This window comes from Chlamydotis macqueenii, chromosome 20 (assembly GCF_036417535.1).
Source record: "Chlamydotis macqueenii isolate bChlMac1 chromosome 20, bChlMac1.mat, whole genome shotgun sequence".
Lineage (NCBI taxonomy): Eukaryota > Metazoa > Chordata > Aves > Otidiformes > Otididae > Chlamydotis > Chlamydotis macqueenii.
In genome coordinates this window covers 12,381,065-12,406,814 of record NC_141575.1, presented here as the reverse complement: position 1 = coordinate 12,406,814, position 25,750 = coordinate 12,381,065, and the positions used below count along the sequence as shown (strand labels likewise).

Below are 25,750 nucleotides of genomic sequence, written 5' to 3'. Positions count from 1 at the left end.
TCCTCCTTGGCGTGCACCCCTCCCACCCACGCCTGGCCCCACGGCGCAGCTGGGGACGCCCTGCCGTGGGGCCCTGGCCACTGCCGCCAGCCTGGGCCCGCCCCCCACCCTGGCAGGTGCCGCGTGCTGGGTACAGCCCTGCGCGGTGCCCAGCGCCCTTTGCCCACGCAGGCTCCTGCACGTCCACCCTAGGGGAACCGCGACCTGCCCCCCACCCCAGACAGCCAGCCCTGGCACTTCTCTCCACCAGCAACCACGCAGCCTTGCTGGCTCCAGTTGGTTTTTTTTTTTTTTTTATTTAAAACGATCATTATTTTCACATTTAATCTTATTTTTTGTTTGTTTCATTTGCTAGCAATGTACAGGCTCCTCCAAGGCAGCCGCTCCCCTCAGGATGCCCCATGGTCTGAAAAAAATCTGAAAATAGAGCTTATCTCCCCCCAGTTTTTCCCCTATTGAAAATACTGTATATTATATCACAATCTATAGCAGGTGGCATACAGGACTGGTGAGACCAAGGGGCATGGGGACAGAGGGTCAGCTGCCACCTGGGTCTGCCCCTGCCCCTGTGCCCTCGCACGGGGCCACGGCTGCCCCTGCTCCCCCTCCCCATGCTGTGTGCTGCCCCAAGGCAGCAAGGTGGGGTGCATGGAACTGCCCGTTTGCCGGCGGGCAGGAGCCAGCCCGGGGGCTCTGGCTGAGCCCGTGGCAGGGAGGCAGAAAGGGCAGTGGGGGCACAGGGGCAGCCCGGCCTGGGGTGCGCCCAGAAAGGGGTGGGGGCACTGTGCACAGCCCCCCGGGGTGCAAAAGCCTAGGGCACCCACAGGGTGGACAGTGGGGTCAGTGTCACAGGTCCTGCCATCACCCCCTCTCTGGGTACACGGGGCATTGGGGAGCAGCGGGCTGGGAGCGCTGCAGGGGCCGGGCACAGGCTCTGTGGGTGACGCGGTGGCAGGACCCTCTGCAGAAAGGAGGGGCACTGCTGCCGGCCCCAGTGACCCTGCCGCCCCCCGCCCCCTCCACCCCTCACCCCAGGCACCACTGCTACGTTGTGCCTGCGCCCAGCTGGGCTGTCTTGTCCTCGTACCTCACAGCCACCCACCTCACAGCTTCAAAAAAAGCCATCCTGGGGTGCAGCACCCTCTCTCCCAGTACCACCAGTGACCCAACAATAAGAATCCAGTGCACGTGGCTCCTGTACAGGGCCGGACCCTGAGCAGTAAGTGCCAGGGCAAGGGGAAAGGAGGGGAGCACAGCAGAAAGGTGGCACAGCTGCTGTGAGGCCCTGTGGTGGAGAAAGCGGGCGCGGAGGGCAGGAGGGAGGCAGGGTGAGGGGCTCTGGGAGGGATGCGGTTGGAGGCAGAGGGGAGAAACAGCTGGTGCCAGCATGTGAAATACCCTGTGAAATGCCCCTCCGCCCCACCGCATGCCTCTCCGGCAGAGGCAGCCCAGCCCCAGGGACGCCTGTGCCAGCAGCAGTGCGGGGAGGCAGGATGCAGCAGCAGGGCTGAGGCCCCCATCTCGGGCAGCTGGAAGGTGCTGGTGACATCCCGTCAGTGACGGAAATCAGTCATGGGTGAAGCACCAGAGCTCCCGCTCCTGTGGTGCCCGACCCTGAGCCCCCCACAGTGCCAGGCTGGGGGTGACTGGAACAAGGCGAAAGCAGCCATTCTTCCTCCACCCCTGCCAGGGCCAGGCCTGGCTGGTGCCAGTCCTGAGGTGGGGAGCGTCCCCACGGCCAGAGGTCCCCAGGGTGGGTGCAACATGGGTGTCCAACTGAAGGCAGCACTCACAGGCCTTGTCCCCGCCACAAAGTATGGGGCCAGCAGCACCGGCATCAAGCCGTGTCCTTCTCTTCGCAGTCTCTGTTGGCACACACTGGCTGGGTGAACCAGCTGAGGACAGTGGCCCCCAGCACCACGCCGTGGCACTGCCCCGCAGCTGAAGGGCACAAAGGCCATCCAGTGGGTGGTGGCTCATGAGGTCCATCCAGGCTGGTGCCATGCTCACCACGTCCTCCTTGGCACATGCCTCTGGCTACAGCAGCTCTTGCTGGACAGGGTGAAGTGGGGGAGAGGCCAAAAGGGTTCAGTGGCTTCACAGCTGGAGGACGTGGGTGCCCCTGGGGGTCTCAGCACAGCGTGTCTGTGTTGAACGAGAGCTGAGCCTGTGGGCACAGAGAGGGGCAGGGCTCAGGGCTGGGCAGGGTCCAGGGTCCATCCCTGGCCCCACCGTGTCCCCTTCGCTGGATGAGACCCAGTGCCATGGCACCCAGTCCCAGTGCCCCATGGCAGGGACACAGCTGAGACCAGAGACAGCCAGATCTAGGGACAACCTCACCCTCTCCTCCTCGAAGCTGATGAGGCCTTCATCGTCCGTCTCCAGGTCCTCCTGCTCCTCCACCACCAGGGCCTGCAGCTCCGTGGGGGCAGCCCGAGGGCGCAGCAGGCTCAGCACACGCTCCAGGGGTGACTGCAGGGCACAGCTAGGACTCGTCTCCTGCTGCTCCAGGTTGTCACTTTGCTTCTTGGCAAAATTCACAAACACCTGGGGAGGGAAAGGGCAGGAGGCTGCAAGGGACTCTCAAGAGCACCTTCATTCCTGGCACCCCTTGCCTGCCAGCTGTGCCACTGGAGACAGGCCCCAGCGTATCCCACCAGGCTGTGGCCACCAACGTGCCCTCCACCCAGCTTCACCTCCCATCTCAAAGGTGGTTTCTGCCAGGCACTTTGGCATGGCCACCCTCCCTGGGGACAAGCATCCAGCCTCCCACGTTGTCCCCGGTCTCACATTGTCCAGCGTGGTCTGGCTGACAGAGTAGTCTTCGATGCCCAGCACGTCCACCACCTGCTCCATCTTGCTAAAGACCTGTGCCAGGGAGATCTGGTCCGACTTCAGCTGGTACTGGGCCTTGGTGTGGTGCCGCTCCTGCAGGGGACACAGAGGTGACACCCCAGCCCTCAGTCCCAGGCTTCCTCCCGTCACCCCTGAGGGGGTCTCACAGAGGTGTCCCCTGGGGGGACGAAGGCGGCTCGTGCCCCAAGGCAGGGGCTGACAGGGGACAGCTGCAGGGAGCTCACCTTGAGAACGGCCTCGGGGAAGTTGCGGTTGAAGAACCTCACCACCTCCTTGACGTTGAGGCTGGACTTGGTGCGCACTGTGATCATGTAGCCATCTCCGAACCTGCGTGGGGAGAAGGGACCCCGTGAGGGGACAAGGGACCTCGTGAGGACCTGCATCCCCCTGCACCTCTGTGGGGAAGGACTGACCCTGCAGAAGGGGATGATGCTCTCTGGCAGCCCCTGCACCCACCCAAGCAAACCTGTCCCCTGCCCACCCTCCAAAGCAGCATCCACACAAACAGCTGACATCTCGCCATGGGTGCCACACTGTCACCCTGCCATGGGGGCCCAGTTCCCTCCTGCCCCGCAGCGCACACGGGGTGCTGGACCCCCACTGGGCACTTACCGGTTCTTCAGGTGCTGGATGCTGCCGAGACACTTGAGCCGCCCGTTCACCATGATGGCCAGGCGGGTGCAGAGCGCCTCGCACTCCTCCATGCTGGGGAGATAGGGGAGCCTTCAAGCAGGGTGGCATGGGGAGACAGTGCCAGGGCCACAGCTGGGGCAGGTGTGGAGCTGAGCTCCCCAGGGTGCCATGGTCCCACCACCAGGGATGGGAGAAGGGAACAGAAGGTGCCCCTGGTTCCCTCTGCTCACCGTGCCCCTGCCAAATGCCATCCCCCAGGGACCAAAGAGCCCCCTTCCACCCACGCAGCACCCCAGGTGCCTGGAGGCATCGTGGGTGCAGCCAGAAGCTCCCCCCTCAGACCTGTGGGATGTGAGCACCACGGAGCGACCCGTTTTGATGACATCCAGGATGAGGTTCCAGAGGAAACGCCGTGCCTTGGGGTCCATCCCCGTGGTGGGCTCATCCTGTGGGACACACAGCACCCTCAGACACACCAGGTGGGGACCCTGCCACCCTGTTCCCGTCCTGACCCCGGCTCAGGACACCATCCCACACCCCAGGACACTCGTGGTGCAGTCGGGGGCAGGCAGCTCCCACCCAATGTCATGTCTCCACCCTAACCCAGCACCAGCCCCAGGGACATGTGGAGGTGGGAGGAAGACCCCGCAGGCAGGGTGCTGGAGCCTGAGATGCACCAGGAAGATGAAGGCCGGATATCCGATCAGCGCGATGGCTGTGGACAGCTTCCTCTTGTTGCCTCCGCTATAGGTGCTGGCGGGCTTGTCAGCATACTTGGTCAGCTCCAGCTTCTTCAGTGCCCACCTGACCACCTGTGAGGCACAGAGGGCTGCTGTCACCCCACCAAGGCCATGGGGCTGGCAGAGATGGCAGCAGAGACCAAGCAAGTGGTTGGGCTCCACAGCACAGTCCAGCTGCCAAGATGTTCACAAGCAACACGGCAGTCAGAGCCCCACGGCAGCCCCTGGCATGACCACGAGCATCGATGGCGGCCATGAGCGTGGGTACACCAGTGGGGCGGTGCTGCCATGAGGGTAGCAGCACTGGCTCAGGTGAGATGCCGTTCCCAAGGCACAGCACCAGCCCACATGCGCTGGCAATCGCCCACCTAGAGCCCTACCCGCTCCTCATCCTTCCAGGGGATGCCACGCAGGCGGGTGTAGAGCTCCAGGTGCTCTTGAGCTGTCAGCTCGTCGAAGAGCGCGTCGAACTGGGGGCAGTAGCCCAAGCTCTGCTGGACCTGCAGGAGCTCCTTCAGGATGCTGCAGGAGAGGATGGAGGGGCCATGGGGGGAAGAAATGGCTTTTTGGGAGCATCCCTCCTTTCGCACGCCTTCATGCTGGAGCATCTTCTGCCAGTTAGCCCACAACGGGCCCTTGGCCAAGAGCTGGTGTCACTTGCCACCCCCTAGACAACGGTGAGCCCAGCAGGACCTGGGGCTGCAAAGTCCCACAGAGCCACATGGGCAGCCTCACGCCGCTTCATCCTGGGAGACCCCCAAGCAGACCCCGTCCCGTCCCCAGGACAGTGGTAGTCCCCACCTCCCACCCAGCCCATGCCCCCCCAACCTGTGCCCGTTAACAAAGGCCTCTCCGCCCGTAGTGCTCTCGTCCCCCGTCAGCATCTTGAAGGTGGTCGTCTTGCCTGCGCCGTTGACGCCCAGCAGCCCAAAGCACTCCCCAGGCCGCACACCCACACACAACCGGTCCACGGCCAGGATGCGCCCGATCTTGCGGGATTTGTACACCTGGTGGGGCAGGGGATGGGGGACTCAGCCTCCCGGGAGGCAACCTGGACCCCCAGCCCTGACCCACATCTCTCCGATGGGACAGCTCCGAGTTGTCTCCTTGCAGCCCTGGAGCATCCCCTACTGCCGCCACCCCGCTGCTGTACCTTGGTGAGATTTTCGATCTTCAGCATGTCATTGTCGGCATCGCCGCGCAGGACACGGTGCCGCTCATTGGCCACATCGATGTCATCCTCGATGGGTTTGGTGGAGACAGGCAGCCGCCTGCAGGGGGGCACGCAGAGCAGGGTGGGGATGTATCCCTGCCGGGGACAGGCAGCTCCCCAGCTCACACCCACCAGAGGCGCGGCCTTGAGCCGAGGGGTCCTGACAGCAAAGCTTTTCCCCACGGCCAGCCCCACCTAGCTTGCCCCCGACTCCGTGGCTGTACTCACTGGGGCTTCCGGAAGAAGTTGTACTGGCACATGATGGTGATGAAGAAGCCAACAAAGCCCTCGATTGTCATGGCAACGAGCCCCCGTGTCACGATGTCCCATTCGAAGGGCGATTTCATTTTATCAAACTGCCCTGAGAGGAAAAGGAGAGAGCAGCTGGGGACACCTTCTCATGGGGACAACCTGGCTGTACATCTTGAGCAGCCCTGTGACAATGACACTGTCCTGCTCCCGTGTCCCTTCTCCTGCTGCAGCTGCCTGGGCTGGGCAGTGCCGCTGGCACCAGGGCTGGTCACAACGAGTCTTCTCATTCACAGCATGCGTACTGCTGAAATCACCTTGCAGCTTTTCAAACTCAGTAGGACAAGTCAACCCAACTGAGAGTGGGAATTGGACAGATTTGTCAGATCCCGCCCCAAAGAACCCCTCAGGATGCCAGCAGCACCTGTATTATATACAGCAGCTGCTTGAGAAGCAGAGAGCAGCAAGAGCTCTTTGAGCCCAGCTGAAGCTGCAAGTAGCACAAGGCTCCTTTTGGCTGGCCAGCACAGTCCTGCAAGCAAGAGACCACACCTGCAAGGAAAGAGCCCTTGCAGTCCCATCCCCCGTATCACAGCATGGCCCCACCATGGCCACCACAGCCCCACTGCAGGCAGTGTGCAAGAGCAGCAGAAACACAACTCTGTCAGGGCTCACAGCCTCCTTTCCCTGTGGGGCTGCTATTCAGGATGGCTCAAGGAACGATTTTCAGTATAACCAGCACCACCCCACGGCTGGCCCTCAACCGTGTCTCTTCCTGCACCCCGGTCTAGTTCATCTCCCTGGGCCCTTCACTCCAGGTTGCTCTGGGCCTTGGGAAGCCCTAAGGGCAGGCGGAGGACGTGCGCCAACACCGTGGTCCCTCCCACCCCCACGTGCCCTGGAGCAAGGGAGGGCAGGAGTGAGAGGCCATACCGATCTTGGCGTAGTATTCGTTGATGTACTCGTTGTAGGCCATCTCCATCAAGCCGTGGCCCAGGTTGTAGTTAGGGAACACCAGGAAGCAGCTCTTCAGGTAGCTGTTCACCACCTTCAGATCCTGTGGGGATGGGCAGAGAGGACACAACCATCAGAAACACCCCTGACGACTGTGAGTGCATGGCAGGATCAGGATTCCACCAAGACAGGTCAGGTCTCAGCTGACCCTGCTGGAAGCAGGAATTTGGAGCACAGCCTTCCTGAGGCCCCTCCCAGCCTGAGCTGTGCCACAACCTGATGGCAGCTTCTCCCTTCCTGATGGCCCCAGGCAGAGCCATGAATCCCATACCTTGTCGTGCTCAAAGAGCTGCAGCAGGAACGTGGCAACGGTGGCTGTGATGCCGATAAAAAGGTTGATGACGATGAGGAAGACATAGGCGGAGCTGGGCACCTCGAACCAGAAAGAGGCAGGGTACATGATGGGAGTGATGGACCAGCTGGGAAGGGGAGCGGCAGGAGCGCACGTCAGTGTGGCAGGAGAGAAACCGGGCAGCACCAACTGTCGAGTCCTGGCATCACCCGCCTCCCGGCCCCATCCTCCCTGGGCTCTCCCACTCCAGCCCTCACAGCCCACTCGCTGCAAGAGCTGCCCCAGGTGGGCAGCCCCAAGGCCAGATCCTTCCCGCATTGCCACAGCGCAGAGGGGGCATCAGAGCGACCCACCAGTGCATCCTGACCACCCCTTTAAGCAACGTACCCATAGAGCAGGAAGAGGGAGAGGACGGCAGGGAAGTTGGTGGGAGAGGTGTACGCTGGGAGGTCGAAGACGAACAGGATGATGATGCAGCACGTGGCTGGCACCAGGTAGTTTAGCTAGAGAAGACAGAAACTTCTGTGACTGCCCACCCACATGTCCAGCACCGGGGGCTCAGCCAGTGGGGCCAGAAGCCCTGCTCACCATGTCCCACATGTAGTTGGCCAACCAGTAGATGATGGGGTCACAGCCACTGACAAACTGCAGGTGTTTGGCCTTGCTGGCCTTCTCGGCCACCAGGAACACCACAAAGCTGGCTGGCACAAAGGACATGGCCACAATGATGAAGATAGCAATCACCACATCCGTGCCTTGCAGTCTGTATGGGGAGCAAGGAAGACAGCAGGGACCACGTCACCCTCAGCTGCCCAGGGAAGGGCCAAGCATCCCGTCATGGGACAGTTGCTGTGTGCAGGGCATGGCACAGGGACTCCCATGTCACCACCACCCAATCCCCTCCCATGCAGCCTGCAGGGCAGAAGCCTCAGCATTCCCCTGCAAACCGTGGCAAGTAGCTCCCTCCATTCCACGGGACGGCCACCCTCCCTCAAACCCGCTCCCCAGACCTACAGATAATCCAGGGACAGGCTGGCGCTCGTCTTGTTCATGGGGTGGTTGGTGACCGTGATGCCTGCAAGAAGGCCCAAGAAACATGGTAGCGTGAAAGCTGGCTCAGGACAGAAAATCTTGCCCCCAGCCTGCCTGGTCCCAGCTCTGAGTGCAAGGACGTGTTTCCTCCCTGCAGCTCGGCAGGAGCTGAGCTGTCTGAAGCAACCAAACACATGGAGGCCAAGCCCTCCCTCACGAGCTGGCAGAGGGCATCCCTGGACACGTTGCAAGCCTAGGTGCCTTCAGCAGCACTTTGGGACATTCCACTCCAGCCCAGACCAGAGAGACCTGCCTAGCCCAGAACTCACAGCCAAGGTGTGTGACTTCCCCGTCTCCAGCTGGGAACTAGACCACTTGGTCCAATTGCACTTTAGAGCCTAGCTGGACCGTGCCCTAAAGCTGTTCCTGACACACTTCTCCGCTCCAACACCTCCAGGCCCTCACCGTAGGCAGCAGGGTTGCCTTTGCTCTTGGGCAAGTTGGCTCGCAGGATAGCATTGTTGAGAGCGTTGAGGTAGGTGGGCATGCTGTGGTAGCCCTTGTTGTTGTAGAAGACCTGGAGGAGCAGAGAAGAATGGTGGGAGGTGGCAAGAGACCTGGGCCCATGGCAGATGTACTAGAAGGGAGGGATGGGATGGGCCAGATCTGCTGGGGTGGGAGCTCCTAAGCACCCATGGGGCAAGAGCCCCACCAGATTCCTCGGTGGAGAGCACTGCTCCGGAGCTGTATGTGAGCGGTCCCTGCTGTGCAGGCAGCCCTGCCTGCCCCCTTCTCCTCCCCACCAACGCCACGGCTGCTGCTGCCCACCCATCTGCCAGCTGCCACAAGGCACAGCACAGTCCCACCTGGGCCGTTCTCCGGACAGCGATCTTGCGCACTGTGGCAGGAGCCCTGGCCCCGAAGGAAGCCGGGATGGATTTCTGGACATTACCGAAGGTGAGTGCCCCATACCTGTGAGAAAAGGCGCCGCCGAGAAGCTGTGACCGCTGTCCCCCGCCTCTGGGAGCGGGGCCATGCTCGAGCATGCTCCTGGCTCCCATCAGCACCCTGGGTAGGTGTCCCTGGGTCCCCAGTCCCCCATCCCTGCTCCATGGCACAGGGCAGACCCTCCCAGCTTCCTCTCTTGCCTGTGCAGCCGGAAGCGGTCCGAGGTGTAGAGCAGGTACTCGGAGACGTTGCGCCCTGTGATGTCTGCCAGAATGTCCCCCGTCACCACCTTCATCTGTGGGGGATGGCCCCCCACGCCACTGGGGCAGGAGAAGCCAGTCCCCTGCATGGAGCACGTGCACTTGATGGGCTCATGGACGATGCGGGGCAGGGTTGGGGCTGAGGTCACGGTCTCTGAGGAGCAGAGAGGGCAGCTCACAGCCAGGCTCCTGCCTGCCCTAGCTGCCTAGGACAATGTGGGGATGGCAGGGGGCTCAGCCAAGGGGTCCCAGGCCAGGCAGAGGGCATGCTCTGCCTCACTGGAGTTAGCTCCCACAGAGTCTGCTCTGCAAGATGGACACGCGGATAAACTCTGGGGGACAGAAATGGTTCAGAGAGGGGGCATGAAGTGCACCAGAGAGGGCAATGGCTGAGGACCACGACCCAGTGAGGGTGACGTAAGGCTCTCAATGGTGCCACCAACCCAGGGAGCTCCACCGGTACCGCAGTGCTCCACAGCCAGCACCGGTCCCGAGTGAGCAGTTCAGCCCAGCAATGCCATGCTCTGCTGTGGCCAGGCCAAACTGATAGGCACTCTCAGGGGTCCCTGGAGCTGCTTCTGCAGGGGAGGTGGATCATCTCCCTGCTGGAGATGAATCTCAGGTCCAGACAGACTCAGGCACCAAGCGCAGATGGTACCTTTGACAGAGGAGGAGAAGATCGTGGAGTTCCAGGCACGGAGCAGGTCCTCGTCCAAGGAGACAGGGTAGTCAGAGGGGGCTGGGGATGGAGGTGGCGGCACAAAGTTGGAGAGCGGCAAGCCCTGGGTGAAGGAGTCAATGCACATGGCGTCAAAGTACTTGGCCGCCAGCATCTTGGACTCGTTGCTGTTGAGGTTGAGGGTCTGCATGGGCTGGTCCAGTGTGTTGTTGAAGGCCGTCTTGAGCACACAGGTGGCCCCCACGCCAGAGGGCAGATGGAAGGTGTTCACCAGCTGCTGGGGGTTGGCATCCGGAGACAGCTTGATGCTGTGGGGAGTGGGTGAGGAGGAGCACAAGACATGGGTCTCACTACCTTGGCCATCATCTGCTGGGACCTCCCCAAGGCCTTGGCACGTATTGTGGCTGAATGGGCACAGCTGAACAAGCACATGCAGCCCGTGCCCAGCATGAGCCAAGCTGCCGATCGCAGCCAGCATGAGGGCTAGCTCTTCTCCCAGAGACATCATGGGGGCGATGGAAGCTGCTTTCTACAAAGGGACGTTGCACCGCCAGGCGCTGCTCCAGGCCCAAGCCAGCCCCAGCATCAGCCCTGTTGCAGGCTGCTCTTCCTGCTGCCCCCCATTGCAGTCCCAAGTACGGAGAGAGGGATGGGGACGGGGCATGGGACACTGGTCACCAATGAGTGGTGGCTCTCACCGGTACTCACGCCGCTCCTCGTTGGCGTAAGGAATGAAGTTGCCCTTGGGCTGGGTGTAGTTGTGGTACTGCGATGGTGAGAGGATGAGAGGTGGCAGGTCACCTGCAGGGACAAGGACATGAACCCGCTAGCACCCACAGCACTGCAATGCACAGGTAGACTGGATGAGTACCCACAAGCCTTGTCCTCGTCCTCCCCCCAGCCAATGCCCCCACCAGCAGCCCCCAGCATGCAAATGGGTGGCTCGCACACACCTATTTCGGGTACAGAGAGTGCCACCGTCATGGCCACGCAGACGAAGAAGGCAGGCAGGAGGATCTGTGAGAAGAGGGCCTTGGTGTTGCGCTTGGCGCAGTGGAAGCGTTTGACGATCAGCCCGTGGAACTGGCGCAGCTTCAGCCAGGAGCCCTCCAGCTTGAAGCTCCCCTGCCCAGCCAGGTCATGGTCCTCTGTCTCCACCTCTGGCTCTTGCTCTGGAAGGAGAGAAAGGCGTCAGCCCCATGGTAAGGCTGCTCCCACGCCCGCCTTGGCCCCCAGGGAGCTGAGCTGGGCACAGCCACTGTGAGGGACAGGGTGGTACCCAGCCCAAACAGCCAGCAAGGCATGGCAGCACTGCGGCGTGAAGCAAGTCAGCTGGTTGGTGGGTTCCTCTTGGCCCAAAAGGGGAAATTTAGACAATAGTTTAAAAAAAAATTATCTAAATTGGTGCTTTTTGGCAGAAACCCCCATATTCCCATCAGCTCTCCCAGCTGGCGAGTGGTCAGCGCAGTCAGGAAGCGGCAACAGCACACGGGTGGGGGGACTCAGCCAGGCAGTGGGCAGGGGGCTGGGGCTCAGGGAGCTCTGCCACAGCACTGTCTCAGTTCTGCCTCCTGCGACCCACATCACAATGCTCAGAGCAGCCCCGGTCAGGGAGGCAGGGTGGCATACCCCTGCACTAATCAAAACAGCTGCTGGGATAACCCAGAAAATTATTTATGAGTAAAACAGCAGCCTCAGGGCGCTTGCCTGCATCCTCCATCCTCCAGCAATCCCAGCACCTGGGCAAGGAGAGCCTGGACGCCTGGGTCATGGTACGAGCCCAGGCCAGGGTACAGGAGGCGAAGCCACTGGCCAGAAGACGATTCCATACCCAAAGGCCAAGAGGAGACAACCCAATCAGGCGCCAGCACAAGAAGCAAGCGCATTAGTAGGGCGAGTCTGCAGGGTGGCACTCGCAGGATCTGAGGGAGGCAAAGGGCAGAGCCAACGCTGGCTGCTCCCACGCCTGCTGGCTCTGCGTCGCAGTGTGGAACTCCCCCATGCACAGGCTACCAGTTTGGGGGTGCAAACTGGTGGAAGGACCCATTCCCAGCCCTCCCATCCAGGCTGCAGTTCTCTGGGCACAGCATCAGCAGATGCATCGTCGGATTCCCCGTGGGGTCTTGCCCCAGCAGGCACAGCCCCCATCCCTGGCACACCTGCCCACCCCGACCAGGGCCAGCTCCGCCCTGCCCAGGTGCAGGGACAGGCACTGCCAACCCTCCACAGCCCAGCTGAGCACGTCCCCTGGCCCCTGCCGCTGGCCAGGCGCCGGCAGCACGAACCTTGCAGACTGATGTTATCGGGGTCCTGCTGGTTATCGAACAGGGGCGTGTAATCCCCAAAGAATTCGGAATAAGCCCCACCTTCGTCGCCCCGCACGGAGCCCACCGAGGAGGCCGAGCGCAGGGATGCCTGCGACTGCGCCAGCTTGGAGCAGGTCACCAGGTTGCTGAGCTCCACCTCGGGCTTCTCCAGCACGGCCGCTTCTGCCAGGGGCTCCCCGTTGGCCTCAGGCTTCGGGCCCAGCTCAGGGGCAGGTGGCCGCAGTGCGTCCTTCTTGGACTCCTTCATGTCTGGAAGGAAAAGGCAGATCGCCACAGGCCATGCCACCCACTGCAGCGTGGCGTGGAGTGGGGACAGATCTGCTCTGCAAACCCAGAGTGCAGCAGAGGCTGGCTGCCCGTGGGCAGGATGCGCTCTGCTGGAGACCTCTCCTCCCCTTGGGACGGGAGACTCCTGCAGCCATGCGCAAAGGGACAGGAGCCACCAAGCCCACGTGAAGGCACACAGCCCCTTGCCAGACCCAGCAGCACTGTGTGCCCTGCTGCCACCCATACCCACGTCGCTGTTCTCCAGAGACTGGTCCTCCTCTGAAACCTTCAGGAAGACCTCCTCCAGTGTGGTGTCCATCAGTCCAAAACTGGTGAGGTCCAGCTCCTCCAGGCTCTGCTCCAAGTGCTGCAGAGGCGAAGTGCTGTGTAAGGAGGGCAGGAGGCACCAGCAGCGCCGTGCCCCCCCTGCGACCACCCGCCTGCCCACCTTCCCAGCCCCCACGGGTACCTGGAAGAGCCTCTCAAAGCAGCCCTTCTTGACGGCCTCGCTGGGCAGGATGTAGGAGAGCTCAGTGTTGGTGTCTGAGATAAGGAGGCAGGAGGCCACGTACTTCTTGATGAACTGGGAGACGCGAGGCTCGGAGCAGGGGCTGACAGAGAAGTGGGCCAGGGGACTGTGTGGCTGGCCTGGCTCTGCAGCAGAGGGGCAGCATCGGTCAGTCCCTTCATGCCCAGTCTCCCACCACGACCCACCGTGTCCACCCTCCACCCCAGCACCACAGGGGCTCCTCCAGCCTCCATCGCAGAGTGCTGGCAGCTTGCTGGCTGCCTTGTCTGGGGATGGCGCCCCGCGCTGCAGCCCACGCGGAATGTCTCGCTGAGCCCATGGGCCAGACAGAACCAGTGCCTGGAGGCAAATGCCACCACACAGGGCCTAACTCACGACATAGACGGGAGAAATCAAGGCTGAGCGATGCCATCTCCTACACTCCTGTCCCACCCCCCTCCACCCTCCACACAGCCTAAGGAGACTCAGGGTGGGAGCACTTGGGTGTTGACCTCTCATTCCTTTCCTGGGCTGAAGAAGGGCTGGTCCCATCTGCTCCTCTAAACATGGGGTCCCACTGCCCCCCAGACCTGTGCTGTTCCTGGTGTCTGACTGCTTCTTCACCACTGTCAGCTTGTAGCCATCACCATAGGTGCTCTTGAGGAAGAGTGGAGAGCCGCAGCACTTGAGCTTGCCATGGGAGATGATGGCAATGCGGTCACCCAGCAGGTCAGCCTCGTCCATGTGATGTGTCGAGAGCAGGATGGTCCTCCCTGACGGTGGCAGAGCCTCTCATCAGAGAGGCCAGGGCCACCGCAGCCAGAGGAGCAATGCTGGGCTCTGCCCACCTCCGCTCACCTGGCTTGTACTTGAGGATCAGGTCCCAGATGGCCCTGCGTGCATACGGGTCCACACCAGCCGTGGGCTCATCCAAGATCACGGCCCGCGACCCACCCACGAAGGCAATGGCCACTGACAGCTTCCTTTTCATGCCCCCCGAGAGGGTCTGCACCAGGGAGTGGCGTTTGTTGGAGAGCTCCAGGTCCTCAATCATCCTGGGGACAGGGGAGAAGCACCAGGGATGCCAGGGGGCCATACCGGCACCCAGTGCCTGCAGGGAGCACGTGATGCCTCTTCCCTGTGTGGTGCCCACGGCCCTTAGCCACTGGGACAGCCCAGCTGCAGCCAGGCTACAGAAGCATCTTCTGCTGGTTTCCACAGCCTGATGACCCAAGTTTTGGAAAACACTTGGTGCAGCTACTCCAGGGGACATCTCTGCTCCCAGATCACCCACCACAGCACAGCCAGCAGGGAGGGGACCCACTCACGCAAAAGACACAGATGGGGCAAGAGGAGCTGGGGGGTGCCTACTTGTCCATCTCCTTGCGGATCTCCTCCTCCGCCATGCTCTTGAGCTGTGAGTAGAACCAGAGGTGCTCCTCCACCGTCAGCCTGTCAAAGAGCACGTTGTGCTGGGGACACATACCCAGGTTCTTCCGGATCTCGTCCATCTCTGTCCGGATATCATGGCCATAAATGGTAGCAGAGCCCGAGGTCGGAGGGAACAAGCCAGTTAGGATGGACCTAGATGGATGGAGAAAAGCAACAATGTGAGGGACCTTGTGTTCCTCCATCTAGTCCCAATCCCAACAACCACCTCCAGGAGCATCTGCTGGGCCCTGGGCAGAGCAATGTCAGCGCAGGACCATGTGCCTGCGGCCTGTCCCCATGTTGTGCCACCCCCACATCCACACTGCTGCCTTTGGGGCACAGCACCAACTGCCACACGGCCCTGCAAGGACATCACGCAGCACCTTCCCCACCCACTGCAGCTGGCCAGAAGGACATGGCCCACATCCACCCCGACAGACACTAACATGGTGGTGGTTTTGCCTGCGCCATTGTGCCCCAGGAAGGACACCACCTGGTTCTCGTAGAGGTTGAGACTCAGCTTGTTCAGTGCCAGCTTCTTGTCTGTCTTGTAGACCTTGGTGAGCTTGTCAATGCAGACAACCAAGGGGAGGTGTGTCGGCTCCTCCTCGATGCCCCGTGTCTCCTCTGCTGTGAGAACGGGATGGTGAGGAGCAGAGGGGTGGCAGGGAGGCCAGGCTTGCAGCAGGGCTCGCCAGGGGATGAACCTCCCTGCCTCCATCCCACAGCAGCTGTGCTGCCCCCTTCTCCTCTGCTTCTCACCAGCTTCCCCCCTCCTGCACCATGGGCAGCAGCTCCCAGACAAGCAGCAGTGCCTGGCCCAGGATTCTGCCCCAACAAGGGCAGAGGGGACACACGAGGGTCAATGCAGGACCCTGCAGCAGAACCAGGGCCATCCCCAGGCCACCCCCCCATCATCCCCGTCTGCCCTCACCCAGCCTCCGGCTCTCCATAGCACAGGCCTGATCCTCCTCCATGATGCTAAGGCGGGTGGTGCGGGACCAGGGCCAGGTCCACTCCCAGGTCTCCACTCGCCCGTTGCCCAGCCAGTAGGACTTCTGGAAGGGGAAGTACCAGGGCCGCGGCAAGCCAAACATGCCTGCAAGCACAACCACTGTGGAGTCAGGGCCAACCACCATACCCCCATGTCCATGCAGAAGCTGGCCGAGGGCCAGGGCAGAGCTTGGCACAGGTATGGGCATGGGCACGGAGGTTTCCCAGCTCAGGGACATCACCACAGGGTGGAGGCTGCAAGTGCCCTGGCCAGCTGGGCTCAGGGTAACGCTGCTGGGCTGTGCAAGGAAGCTAAGTCCTTCGGGCTTTGGGTTGGGTCTGGCTCACAGACGGGTTTCACTAGGAAAGCAAAGGAAGCAGGTGAGACCCCTCCCCAAGCGGGTAATAAGGGGGAACAGTGCCCCAGCCATGGACACCTTGTTTTGCTACAGCTGGCCAGTGAACACGCGACTGAGGACTTCCAAGGAACCTGCTGGTGTCACCAGTGGGTCAGGGCACGTGGGCAGGTGTCCCCAAGAGGACACAGGCAGAAGACCTTGAAGGCATGTTGTGCCAAATCCCACTGTGTCAGGGCTGAGCACTGCCAGGAACCAGCAGTGTCCCCAGCAAGGAAGCTCCCGTACGATCAGAGGTGCCCTCATGCTCCACTGCCTGCACGTACCCGGGTGCACAGCCTCAATGTACCACGTGAGCACCCCGTACACCACAGCATCCACAATCAGCATCATCATGGACAGCAGGAGGTTGAAGTCATCTCCTTCCACGGGTGACTGGCTGAAGGTGTGCCACTGGATGCCCACACCAGCCACTTCATACAGCGCAAAGTACTTGGAGCCCAGCCCAAAGGCTGTGGTGGACATGAGGGACTGCGGAAAGGTGGAGAGATGGGAAGGGGATGTCATCAGAAAACACAGGCCAGCTCTGGAGAAACAGGCTGAGGCAAATTCCTAGCTGGTGCTGCCCCACTCAGCCCCATGGAGATGCTCCTTGCCCTCGGAGGCACCAAACCTTCTGGAGATGCCTCCAAAGCCCCATGGGGAGTTGGTTCATACAGGCGGAGGTTTGCTGAGGGCTTGGTGACAGCTTGGTGGCCTGTGTACTGTACATGGGGTGCCCGGGGCCAACCTGGGGCCAAACACCTCCCCAGCAGCTGCAGCCAACTTACCGCAATGCACTTCTCAAAGGCTGTGATCTTGTCATGCGCCACCTCCTCCCGGATGGCCACGTACATGTAGGGCACATAGCTGAGGAAATAGATGATGCCACCGCAGGCGGAAGCCAACTTGGCCTTGGAGTAGAGCACCGACACCAGGAAGCTGCAGGGAGGACAGCATCACCTCGGATCCTAGCCCACCAGAGCTTTCCCCACACCGTCTGATTTTGGTGGTGTTGAGGTGACCAAGGGGCCCCTTAAATCACCTGGGGGAATTGTGCCCCTTCACCGGCTCTTGCCCACACAGCTCCCAGCACCCTCGCCCCATGGCACAGACACCCCGGCGCTGCTCGTGCCCCTCACCCCACGGAGCACACCAGACAGCTCACCAGAACATGATGGTGGCCACTGCGTAGACGGCAAGAAAAAGCCAGATGATGAGGACATCGCTGTGCATCAGGACCTTGCCGTACTTCAAAATGGCGGTGAGCGCCGTGACTGAGATGGAGAGTTGGACGAAGCCGGTGATGAACCAAGCCACCCAATGCACAGCATTGTTCAAGCCCATCATCTTCATCACCTGCGAGGCCAAAACTGCTCAGCAGGGCTGTCCCCTACCCTGAGCATCCCAGCTGCCTCACCAGTTGGGGCTGGGAGAGCAACAGGCAGCACTGAGGGGTCCCCGGGGGCTGCTGGGAGCAGGCAGGCCACAGCACCCTGTGCCAGGGTGCCAATGGGCTCAGTTCCCTACGGCGCTGGGCAGGGCTCATGCCAGGGACGCTCAGAAAGACCAGCTCAACCCAGGGACGTGGGATCTGTGCCCGCCCCAGCTGACACGCCCCAGAGACACAGGGAAGGTGCCCAGGGACAAAGCGCAGAACTCTGAGCTCAGAGATGCCAGGTCCTCTCCAGGGATCTCTCCCACCATCCCCACCTCTTTTAGGCGATGTTCTTTCTCCGTCACAATGTGCTGGATCATCATCGCCACCGAGTAGACCCAGGAGATCACCATGCACAGGGGCATCATGTGCTCAATGACAAAGAGGAAGCTGGTGGGGTAGAGGAAAAGAGGGGAGAGCTGGATGGTGGCACCACTGCAGAGACCTGGGGAGGCTTGGGGACACGGGGCAGGGGAGGGGCTCTCCCGCCACCCGGGGACAACCAGTAGCTCCTCAGTGCCCTGCAAGAGCTTCTCACATGAGCCCAGAGGACAATCCAGTGTCCTGGCTGTTTGGTGCTGGCAGGCAGGCAGGCAGCAGCCACAGGCTCGGCCCTGCCTACTCTGGTGTGGACAGGGCCCCATCCACCCTCCTGCTCTGGAGGGCTGATGGCTCTGGGACTTCTCCAGGTGCTTCCCCCACTGTGTTCAATAACCATCAACAGACCCGTGTGCCTTCATATACCATACTCCTCTTGTTCTCCCCAGGTCTTTCAGCCTCCAAGACTCCCTGCAGCCATGAGTTCCTCACTTCAGCTGCAAACTGGGTACAAGACCCTTCTCCTTCTTGCCTAGCCTGGTGTCCAAGGAACAGGGTTTAACTGGTTGTCATCATTCCCAACATCACCAAAACTTGCCCCTAAACTTGTCCCCTTTTCCCAGATGAAGTGTCCTGGCCTACAAAAGGGAAGAGGCAGGGTCCTGCCCATGCCCACCCTCCCCACACAGGTGTTACTCACTCGTCCCGGGTATAACACGGGTATGGGAACATCTGCACATAGTTGCCGGGCTCCACCACGTCATGGCCAACAAATGTGTTGATGAGGGCACGCTCCATCATGTCTGGGATGGGAAGGGAGGGAAGCCAAACTGAGCAGGCAGTGCAGGCAGGGGCCAGGGACATGGGCAGCTGTGGTGGAGAGCTGGCACTCACCCTGGATCCAGACAAAGCCGTAGAGGAAGTAGAAGCGGCCGCCAGTGTTGGGGCCAGGCCGCCAGTATGCCCGCCGGATCTCGTTGGTCTTCTCCGTGAAGCTGGAGTTCTGTCGGATCTTGTACATGATGTGTGGGGGAAGTGAGCCATCCCTGTTGGTCTGGAAGATGACGCCTGCGGGCAGCGGGAGAGGCAAGGAGCCCACTGGCACCACAGGAGGTGGCCACACTGGCTGGCCCACAGCAACGGGCAGGGATGTGGAGGGGTTCAGCATGTCCCAGCCAAGGGCACCAGGAGGGCTGCCATGTATGAGGAAGGTGGGTGTGGCCCTGCCATGGGATGCGAGGGCACATGTACAGCGGGCAGTGGTGGTGGGAGAGCCAGGACAGTGGCAGGGTGCTGCGCCTGGCAGGGCTTGGCCAGGGTCAGAGGATGGGTACCACAAGGTGCTCGGTCCACTCATCCACCCAACGCATGCACCAGAGGAGCCACGTCCCAAAGCCAGTGGCCCCAACACGGGGCACGACTGGAAAGGAGGTGGCTTCAGGAACTCTGGTGAAGGGGTTGGCTCCTGGGAACATACTGGCAAAGACTGTGACGTTGTCCTGATAGGCCTGGTTCAGTGTGTAGTTGACGATGCTCTCCTCATCCGGGAAGCCTTTAAAGACATCCACGCTGACCTAGTGGGAGGGGAAGGCTGGTGAGACCCCACTGGGGAAGGGTGGGCCTAGCGTGCAGACCCTGCACACGGCGCAGCATGTGCCACCCACAGGCCACTCCATGAGCCGCTGAACCCAGTGGTGGATGGGCACCTCCACCATTGACATCCACCCCAAAGCTCCGGACAATGCAGAAGCCCCTACCTCCTCCAGGGCTCCCATCCCACAGCCTCAAGGTCGTCTGAGCAGACCTGATCCCTCTTCAGCCCCACAGATCCTGGCTGTGGGTGGCAGGTACCACTCCAGCACCCACGTGCCCACAGGTGGGCGCAAGCTCACCTTGGCCATGAAGTGGACCCAGCCACAGGCAGCATTGTCAATGGTGTCCAGCTGCTGGAGCAGGACGCTGGCATTGGGCAGGGAGAAGTTGCCATTGAGGAAATCGTGGAGAACATCACTGTCGGAGATGTTCAGGATCTCTGGGTGCTTGTGGAGGTCGGCGGTGAACTGGGAGAGAGGGAGACATGCGAAGGAGAAGTTGGGGTACGCCCAGCCTCTCAGCCCCTTGTCCTCCCCATGGACACAGACACAACCCAACGTTTCTCCTGGGGACGGGGGGTGGGGGACAGCATCCACCCTGTGCAGAGAACCAGCCTGGTCCTCGCAAGAGCCAGGTGGGCACCCAGAAGCACCTGAGAGCTTTGCGTGAAGCAGCTAAAGGCAGTAAAGCCCAGGCAGGCCTGGTCTCCACCATGCCACCCTACCTGCTGGAGCCAGCGGATGCGCCTCTGCAGCCGGCCCTCCTCCAGGTAGGCACGGATCTCGGGGGAGATGTTCAGCCACACCTTGGCATAGTGGGTGACGTTGCCCACAAAGGCGAAGGTCTCATTGGCCTGGAGGTGAGGAATGTCACTCAGCCGGAAGAGGCAGGGATGGCGAGCAGCCATGGAGGTATCTGCCCCTCTCCCAGCAGGCACGACTACACCAACCAAGGCCAGGGCAGCCACCTGCTTCCAACAGTGCTGGCTGGCAGCGGGCCCCTTCCTGCTCAGCCCCAGCCCCGCTGAGCCTGTCTAGGCAAGGAAGCCCCTGCAGAGTGGGGCTTGTGGGAGAGGAAGGATGGAGGTCCCAGCTTCTGCGCCCTCACCTTCAGGATGACCTTGTCCACTTCAGTGCCCACAGGCGCATACAGGATTTTGGGGTTGCTGGTCATCAGATGCACGAGGAGGCCCAGGTTTCGCTGCTCCTTGCTGGTGAAGCCCAGCGAGCTCATGTTGCCCTGCTTCAGCGCCTCAGGCTCAATTGTCCTGCAAAGGGAGCTCAGGCTGACAACTCCGCTCCAGCCCCAACTCCCACCTGTGAGGGGATTTTGCAGTGACTCTTGCGCCAGCGCAGTGCTGCCCAGCACTACAAGCTTCCCCAGGCTGTGGCACAAGGATGCAGTGCAGCATCCTTCTCCTGCGTGCTCAAAGGACGACCAGGGCCCTTGACCACTGGCACAGGCAGAGCGGGCTCTCCCACACCCCTGTCCCAACCAGAGAGCACCTGGACCCAGCCCCCTCTGTGCCCCAGGGACACCTACCGGTTGTTGCCACAGAGGATGGGCTGCAGTCCAGCCCAGAGCTGCACGAATGCTGAGAACTGTCCCTGGGGGTTGTCACTGCCGGCCGAGTCCCCACCGGCACCCTCCTCCTCTGCTGTGGTGTTGCTGGCCGTGGCATTGGCGCTGGCCCAGCCGGTGCTGTTGGCAGTGGGCGGCGGGGCCTTGCTGGTGCAGGCTCCCCTGGGCAGCAGCTTGGCCAGCGCCGAGAGGATGTCCATGTCGTGGAGAACCTTCTCCATCTCCACCAGGTCCTCCAGGAGGGCACGGAGGCGGTGCTGGGCAGCCGTGCTGTTCACCTCGTCCAGTTTCAGCTGCGAGGATGAGTGGGCAAAGGGTTACCCACAGCTGGAGCAAGAGGGCCCAGCTCACCAGCAGGAAGGGACCAAGGCAGGCCCCAAGTAGCAGCATGTCCACTTTCTTGGTTAAAAGGTTGGAGCTGTGCCCAGCTGGGGCCCCAGACTCACTGCCATGCATCCGTGGCTGTCAGGCAGCAGGAGTGCAGGCAAACGCTAACAGGGTCTTGTTGGGGGACACAAAATGTCCCTCAGGCAGGAAGAGCGGTCCACCATGACCACAAGAGACACATCAGAGTTGAGTGGAACCTCAGAGCCAGCCTTGAGGAGCTATGCCACCAGGGACATTTCCAGTCCCAGGGAGAGGGCCCTGTGGGGACACACTTGGAGGATGCTGGTGACACCCAGCCCCATCCAATGAGCAGCATTCGAGCAGGTGCCAGGAGGGGGAATCAGCTGGGGTCCCACCATGGGACTGGGCAGCAGGCACCCATGTGGGGTAAAGGTGTGTTCAGGAGGGGTTGGGCCATGTAACAGGGCCCCCTGTCCCCACACATCCCTGGTGAATAGGGAAACCCTGCCCAGGACTTGTCCCTGCCCCACAGCCCGCCCCACAGCCAGTGGGGGGCACATCCTGCAGCCCCGCTCTCACCTTGCTGACAATCTTGGGGGTGTCCAGCTGGTCCTGGAGCTCAGTGGCCAGCTGGGCAAAGTGCTCTTGGCGGGCAGCCCGGCTGCCGTTGCAGGCCAGCACCTGGTATGCCTGCAGCAGTGGCTGCTGCCCGGGGGCCACGCGCAGGAGGCGGCGCAGCCCCCCGGGGCTCTGCTCACACGTCAGCTGCTCCAGCACCGGCCCGGTAAAGAGGACACCCTGTGGGGCAGGGAGCTATGGGGGCGCAGCCCCGGGTGCAGGGGTACTGTGGCAGTGCCCACCCTGGCAGAGCAGCTGCCCACGCGCCCCAGTTTGCCCTGCGAGGCACTCACCTCCATCTCGGTGACAAAGGCGTGGGGGCTGTCAGTGGCAGCAGGAGCTGGGGCAGCGCTCACAAGGCCCAGGGCCTGGGAGAGCAGGCGGAGCAGCGCTGGCCGGCGCGGGGCTGCCGCGGGGTCCCGCAGCGCCCTGTGGACCAGCCCTTCCCGCAGGCTCCTCCAGCCACTGGGGTGGCTCCTCTGCAAGAGGACCAATGGGGGTGGCCAGTGACGCGGAGGCTCCCCGGGGTCCCCCTACAAGCACATGTGAAAGGCCCCACAGCACCCGCAGCCAGTTTCCACGGGGAGAGGATGAAAAGGGGACAGATGGGGGGAGCATGGGTCCCCTTGCACCCCAGCCACAGGAGGGAACAATCTCCCCCATTCCCTCCATAGCCACCGTCCAGGCGGTGCCATCACCCCTGCAACGGGAAATGGAGGCACAGGCCTGAAAGCACTGGGGGAACCAGCAGCAGCACTGGGATGGGACCCAGCAATCCCTGCTCTGGCCACCTGACAGTGCCCTGTCATGTCCCCTCTGCCGGGATGGACACCCCCAGATTTCCCTGTGGTGGGACATGGAGGGAACGCAGAAGATGAGCTCTGGCCCACCATGTCCCCCACATGCAGCACCGCTCCTCACCTCCAGCTGTGTCATCTTCTCACCAGGGCCAAACCCATCCCACAGGTCTCGCTCATGGGTGTCATCGGGTACCAAAGGAAAGGAACCGAAAAACAGGCGGTACACCTGCACCAGGGACAGGAGTAGGGCTGCAGAGCATGCTGGGAACGGAAGCACCCATTTGCCCAGCAATGCCCTGGCATGGGGTGGCAGGGGCGGACAAGTCAGTCAAGACAGTGATCACTGAGGATAAGGAGAAGGCTGAGGTCCTCAACGCCTTCTTTACTTCTGCCTTTAATAGGCAGATCAGTTATCCTCAGGGCACTTTATGCCCTAATCTGGAAGTCTGGGATGCCAGGCCGAGTACACCCCCTGTGGTACAGGTGGAGACAGTTAGAGAGCTCCTTCTCCATCTGGACTGCCACAAGTCCATGGGACCGGACGGGCTCCATCCTAGGGTGCTAAGGGAGTTGGTGGGGGTGATTGCCGAGCTGCTCTCGGCCATCTACCAGCGGTCCTGGTTATCTGGGGAGGTCCCGGAGGACTGGAGGCTTGCCGATGTGACTCCCATCTACAAGAAGGGCCGTAAGGAGGATCCGGGGAACTACAGGCCTGTCAGCCTGACCTCAGTACCTGGGAAAGTTATGGAGCAAATCATCTTGGGTGAGATCACTCGGCATATGAGTGGCATCCAGGGGATCAGGCCCAGCCAGCACGGGTTCACGAAAGGCAGGTCGTGCTTGACCAACCTCATTTCCTTTTACGACTGGGTGACCAGACTGGTGGATGAAGGAAAGGCTGTTGATGTGGTCTACCTGGACTTCAGCAAGGCCTTTGACACGGTCTCTCACAGTATTCTCCTAGGGAAACTGGCTGCCTGTGGACTGGGTAGGTATACCCTTCTTTGGATAAAGAATTGGCTAGGGGGCCGTGCCCAGCGGGTGGTGGTTAATGGAGTCAAGTCCAGCTGGCAGCCTGTTACAAGTGGTGTCCCCCAGGGGTCGGTACTTGGGCCCATCTTGTTCAATATCTTTATTGATGACCTAGACGAGGGGATTGAGTGTACCCTCAGTAAGTTTGCAGATGACACCAAGTTGGGTGGCGGTGTTGATCTGCCTGAGGGTAGGGAGGCCCTTCAGAGGGATCTGGATAGGCTGGATCACTGGGCTGAGCTGAATGGCATGAGGTTCAACAAGGCCAAGTGTCGGGTCCTGCACTTTGGCCACAATAACCCCATGCAGCGCTATAGGCTCGGAGCTGAGTGGCTGGAGGACTGTGAAGAGGAAAGGGACCTGGGGGTGTTGGTTGATGCTCAGCTGAACATGAGCCGACAGTGTGCCCAGGTGGCCAAGAGGGCCAACGGCATCCTGGCCTGCATTAGAAATAGTGTGGCCAGCAGGAGCAGGGAGGTAATCATCCCCCTGTATTCGGCACTGGTGAGGCCGCACCTTGAGTATTGTGTTCAGTTTTGGGCCCCTCACTACAAGAAAGACATTGAAGCCCTGGAACGTGTCCAGAGAAGGGCAACAAAGCTGGTGAGGGGTCTGGAGCACAAGTCTTATGAGGAGCGGCTGAGAGAGTTGGGATTGTTTAGTCTGGAGAAGAGGAGGCTCAGGGGAGACCTCATTGCACTCTATAGCTTCCTGAAGGCAGGTTGTGATGAACAGGGGTTTGGCCTCTTCTTCCAGGCAACAAGCAGGACCCGAGAAAATGGCCACAAGTTGTACCAGAGGAGGTTTAGATTGGACTTGAGGAAAAACTTTTTCTCTCAAAGAGTGGTAAGGCACTGGAACGGCCTGCCCAGGGAGGTGGTGGAGTCTCCGTCCCTGGCAGTGTTCAAGAGGCGGCTTGATGAGAAGCTACAGGATATGGTTTAGTAGCTGTGGCAGCAATGGTAGTGGGAAGACGGTTGGACTAGATGATCTTATAGGTCCCATCCAACCATGTGATTCTATGATTCTATGATTCTAAGTCCTGTCTGGGTGCTGGCTGACTCCCTCTCTGTGGGTCTGGTGGTTGGGGCTCAGTCTGGGTTGGGACGCACCCATTCACCAGGGCAGTGTGGAGCCCTGCAAAGCCCAGCCCTGCAGCACTATGCGGTCACCCACCTCCCGGAGGTCAACGCTGGAGCCCAGGAGCAGCTCGGCCATGTTGTTGGGGAGGGACAGGTTCTGCGTCAGGAAGCGGTGCAGCTCACCCCGGTCCTTGGCCACCCACGCCAGTGTGAAGCCGGATCCTGGCAGGAGCAAGGCAGGGGGAGTCAGAGCAGCACGCCAGCACTGGGGACATGGCACGGCCCCATGCGGGGACAGATCACAGCTAGCCCTGCCCAGCATGCAGCGATGCGGGACAGTGGCAGGGCACTGTCATCGCAGCGCTGGGCGCCTGGCAGTGGGCATATCCATCCATGTGTGTGCAGGCAGCGGGGGGACAGGCAGGACACAGCCTACCTGCTCGGCTGCTGAAGTGGCTCTCCACAGAGCTGGGCTCGCTGCTGCTGAGTGCCTCCAGGCGCCGGCACAGCGACTCCAGTTCCTCCTCCAGCCCTGGGTGCTGCGGGTCAAAGAGGCTGCTCTGCTCCACCGCTTCACTGAGGTGCTCCAGGAGCTGCGTCACCCTGCGAGAGCCGAGCAGCGCCGCAGCTTCAGGGACAGGGACAGAGACATCTTCCACAGAGCTCTGGGGGGACATGAGCCCCTGAGGTGCACGCTGCCCCAGGGGCTGCCTTTGCCTGCATGCCAAATCCACTGCACCCAGAGCACAGAGGAGAGCCCCAGAGCCTCAAGGTGTCCCCAGGGGCCACCTCTGTCCTCCTCCCAGCACCAGGCACCCAGGACCCCACGGGGGAATGGGCTGAGCTGTCTCCTGCACTCCGGAGACACAGTGCTCTGCTTGTGCCTTGTCCCTCGTGGGGCAGTGCCAGCGTAGGAAGGGGCCGGCTGCGTGTGGGAGCGTGCGGGGCGGGAGGTGGAAGTGCGTGGTGAGGGGCACAACTCACGTGGAGTTCGAGTACTGCAGGAAGCCGAATTCGTCGCGCTGGCCGTCGGGGCACAGGGACTGCATGACGGGCAGGATCCCAGCCGAGGTGAGCGGGGCCGCCGTGTAGAAAGCTGGAGC

General features: G+C 61.5%; 1 protein-coding gene across 3 annotated transcripts in view; it reads right to left on the bottom strand.

Moving 5' to 3' along the window:
* Positions 1-1,646: 1,646 nt before the first annotated feature.
* Positions 1,647-25,750, bottom strand: part of ABCA2 (ATP binding cassette subfamily A member 2) — a 34,412-nt gene continuing 10,308 nt past the window's right edge. The window contains exons 3-49 of one of the 3 annotated variants that reach the window (XM_086763561.1): positions 25,632-25,743; positions 25,084-25,250; positions 24,742-24,869; positions 22,655-22,759; positions 22,027-22,212; positions 21,695-21,913; positions 20,729-21,060; positions 20,294-20,453; positions 19,911-20,039; positions 19,486-19,653; positions 19,071-19,167; positions 18,488-18,661; positions 18,294-18,396; positions 17,551-17,665; positions 17,006-17,196; positions 16,629-16,779; positions 16,125-16,329; positions 15,384-15,548; positions 14,896-15,079; positions 14,390-14,602; positions 13,877-14,073; positions 13,609-13,791; positions 12,980-13,164; positions 12,757-12,877; positions 12,202-12,492; positions 10,870-11,088; positions 10,615-10,717; positions 9,896-10,224; positions 9,178-9,391; positions 8,896-9,001; positions 8,495-8,606; positions 8,012-8,072; positions 7,586-7,760; positions 7,385-7,500; positions 6,977-7,124; positions 6,625-6,748; positions 5,671-5,803; positions 5,383-5,500; positions 5,058-5,236; positions 4,610-4,751; positions 4,167-4,301; positions 3,832-3,935; positions 3,469-3,561; positions 3,081-3,183; positions 2,791-2,928; positions 2,341-2,547; positions 1,647-2,167 (exon numbers count right to left, since the gene is read on the bottom strand). In XM_086763561.1, coding sequence (XP_086619687.1) covers positions 2,132-2,167; positions 2,341-2,547; positions 2,791-2,928; positions 3,081-3,183; positions 3,469-3,561; positions 3,832-3,935; positions 4,167-4,301; positions 4,610-4,751; positions 5,058-5,236; positions 5,383-5,500; positions 5,671-5,803; positions 6,625-6,748; positions 6,977-7,124; positions 7,385-7,500; positions 7,586-7,760; positions 8,012-8,072; positions 8,495-8,606; positions 8,896-9,001; positions 9,178-9,391; positions 9,896-10,224; positions 10,615-10,717; positions 10,870-11,088; positions 12,202-12,492; positions 12,757-12,877; positions 12,980-13,164; positions 13,609-13,791; positions 13,877-14,073; positions 14,390-14,602; positions 14,896-15,079; positions 15,384-15,548; positions 16,125-16,329; positions 16,629-16,779; positions 17,006-17,196; positions 17,551-17,665; positions 18,294-18,396; positions 18,488-18,661; positions 19,071-19,167; positions 19,486-19,653; positions 19,911-20,039; positions 20,294-20,453; positions 20,729-21,060; positions 21,695-21,913; positions 22,027-22,212; positions 22,655-22,759; positions 24,742-24,869; positions 25,084-25,250; positions 25,632-25,743 — 7,376 coding nt within the window. In that variant the 3' untranslated portion in view covers positions 1,647-2,131. The remainder of the gene's footprint in view (positions 2,168-2,340; positions 2,548-2,790; positions 2,929-3,080; positions 3,184-3,468; positions 3,562-3,831; positions 3,936-4,166; positions 4,302-4,609; positions 4,752-5,057; positions 5,237-5,382; positions 5,501-5,670; positions 5,804-6,624; positions 6,749-6,976; positions 7,125-7,384; positions 7,501-7,585; positions 7,761-8,011; positions 8,073-8,494; positions 8,607-8,895; positions 9,002-9,177; positions 9,392-9,895; positions 10,225-10,614; positions 10,718-10,869; positions 11,089-12,201; positions 12,493-12,756; positions 12,878-12,979; positions 13,165-13,608; positions 13,792-13,876; positions 14,074-14,389; positions 14,603-14,895; positions 15,080-15,383; positions 15,549-16,124; positions 16,330-16,628; positions 16,780-17,005; positions 17,197-17,550; positions 17,666-18,293; positions 18,397-18,487; positions 18,662-19,070; positions 19,168-19,485; positions 19,654-19,910; positions 20,040-20,293; positions 20,454-20,728; positions 21,061-21,694; positions 21,914-22,026; positions 22,213-22,654; positions 22,760-24,741; positions 24,870-25,083; positions 25,251-25,631; positions 25,744-25,750) is intronic. The other 2 variants (XM_086763563.1, XM_086763562.1) reach the window with 2 other exon arrangements.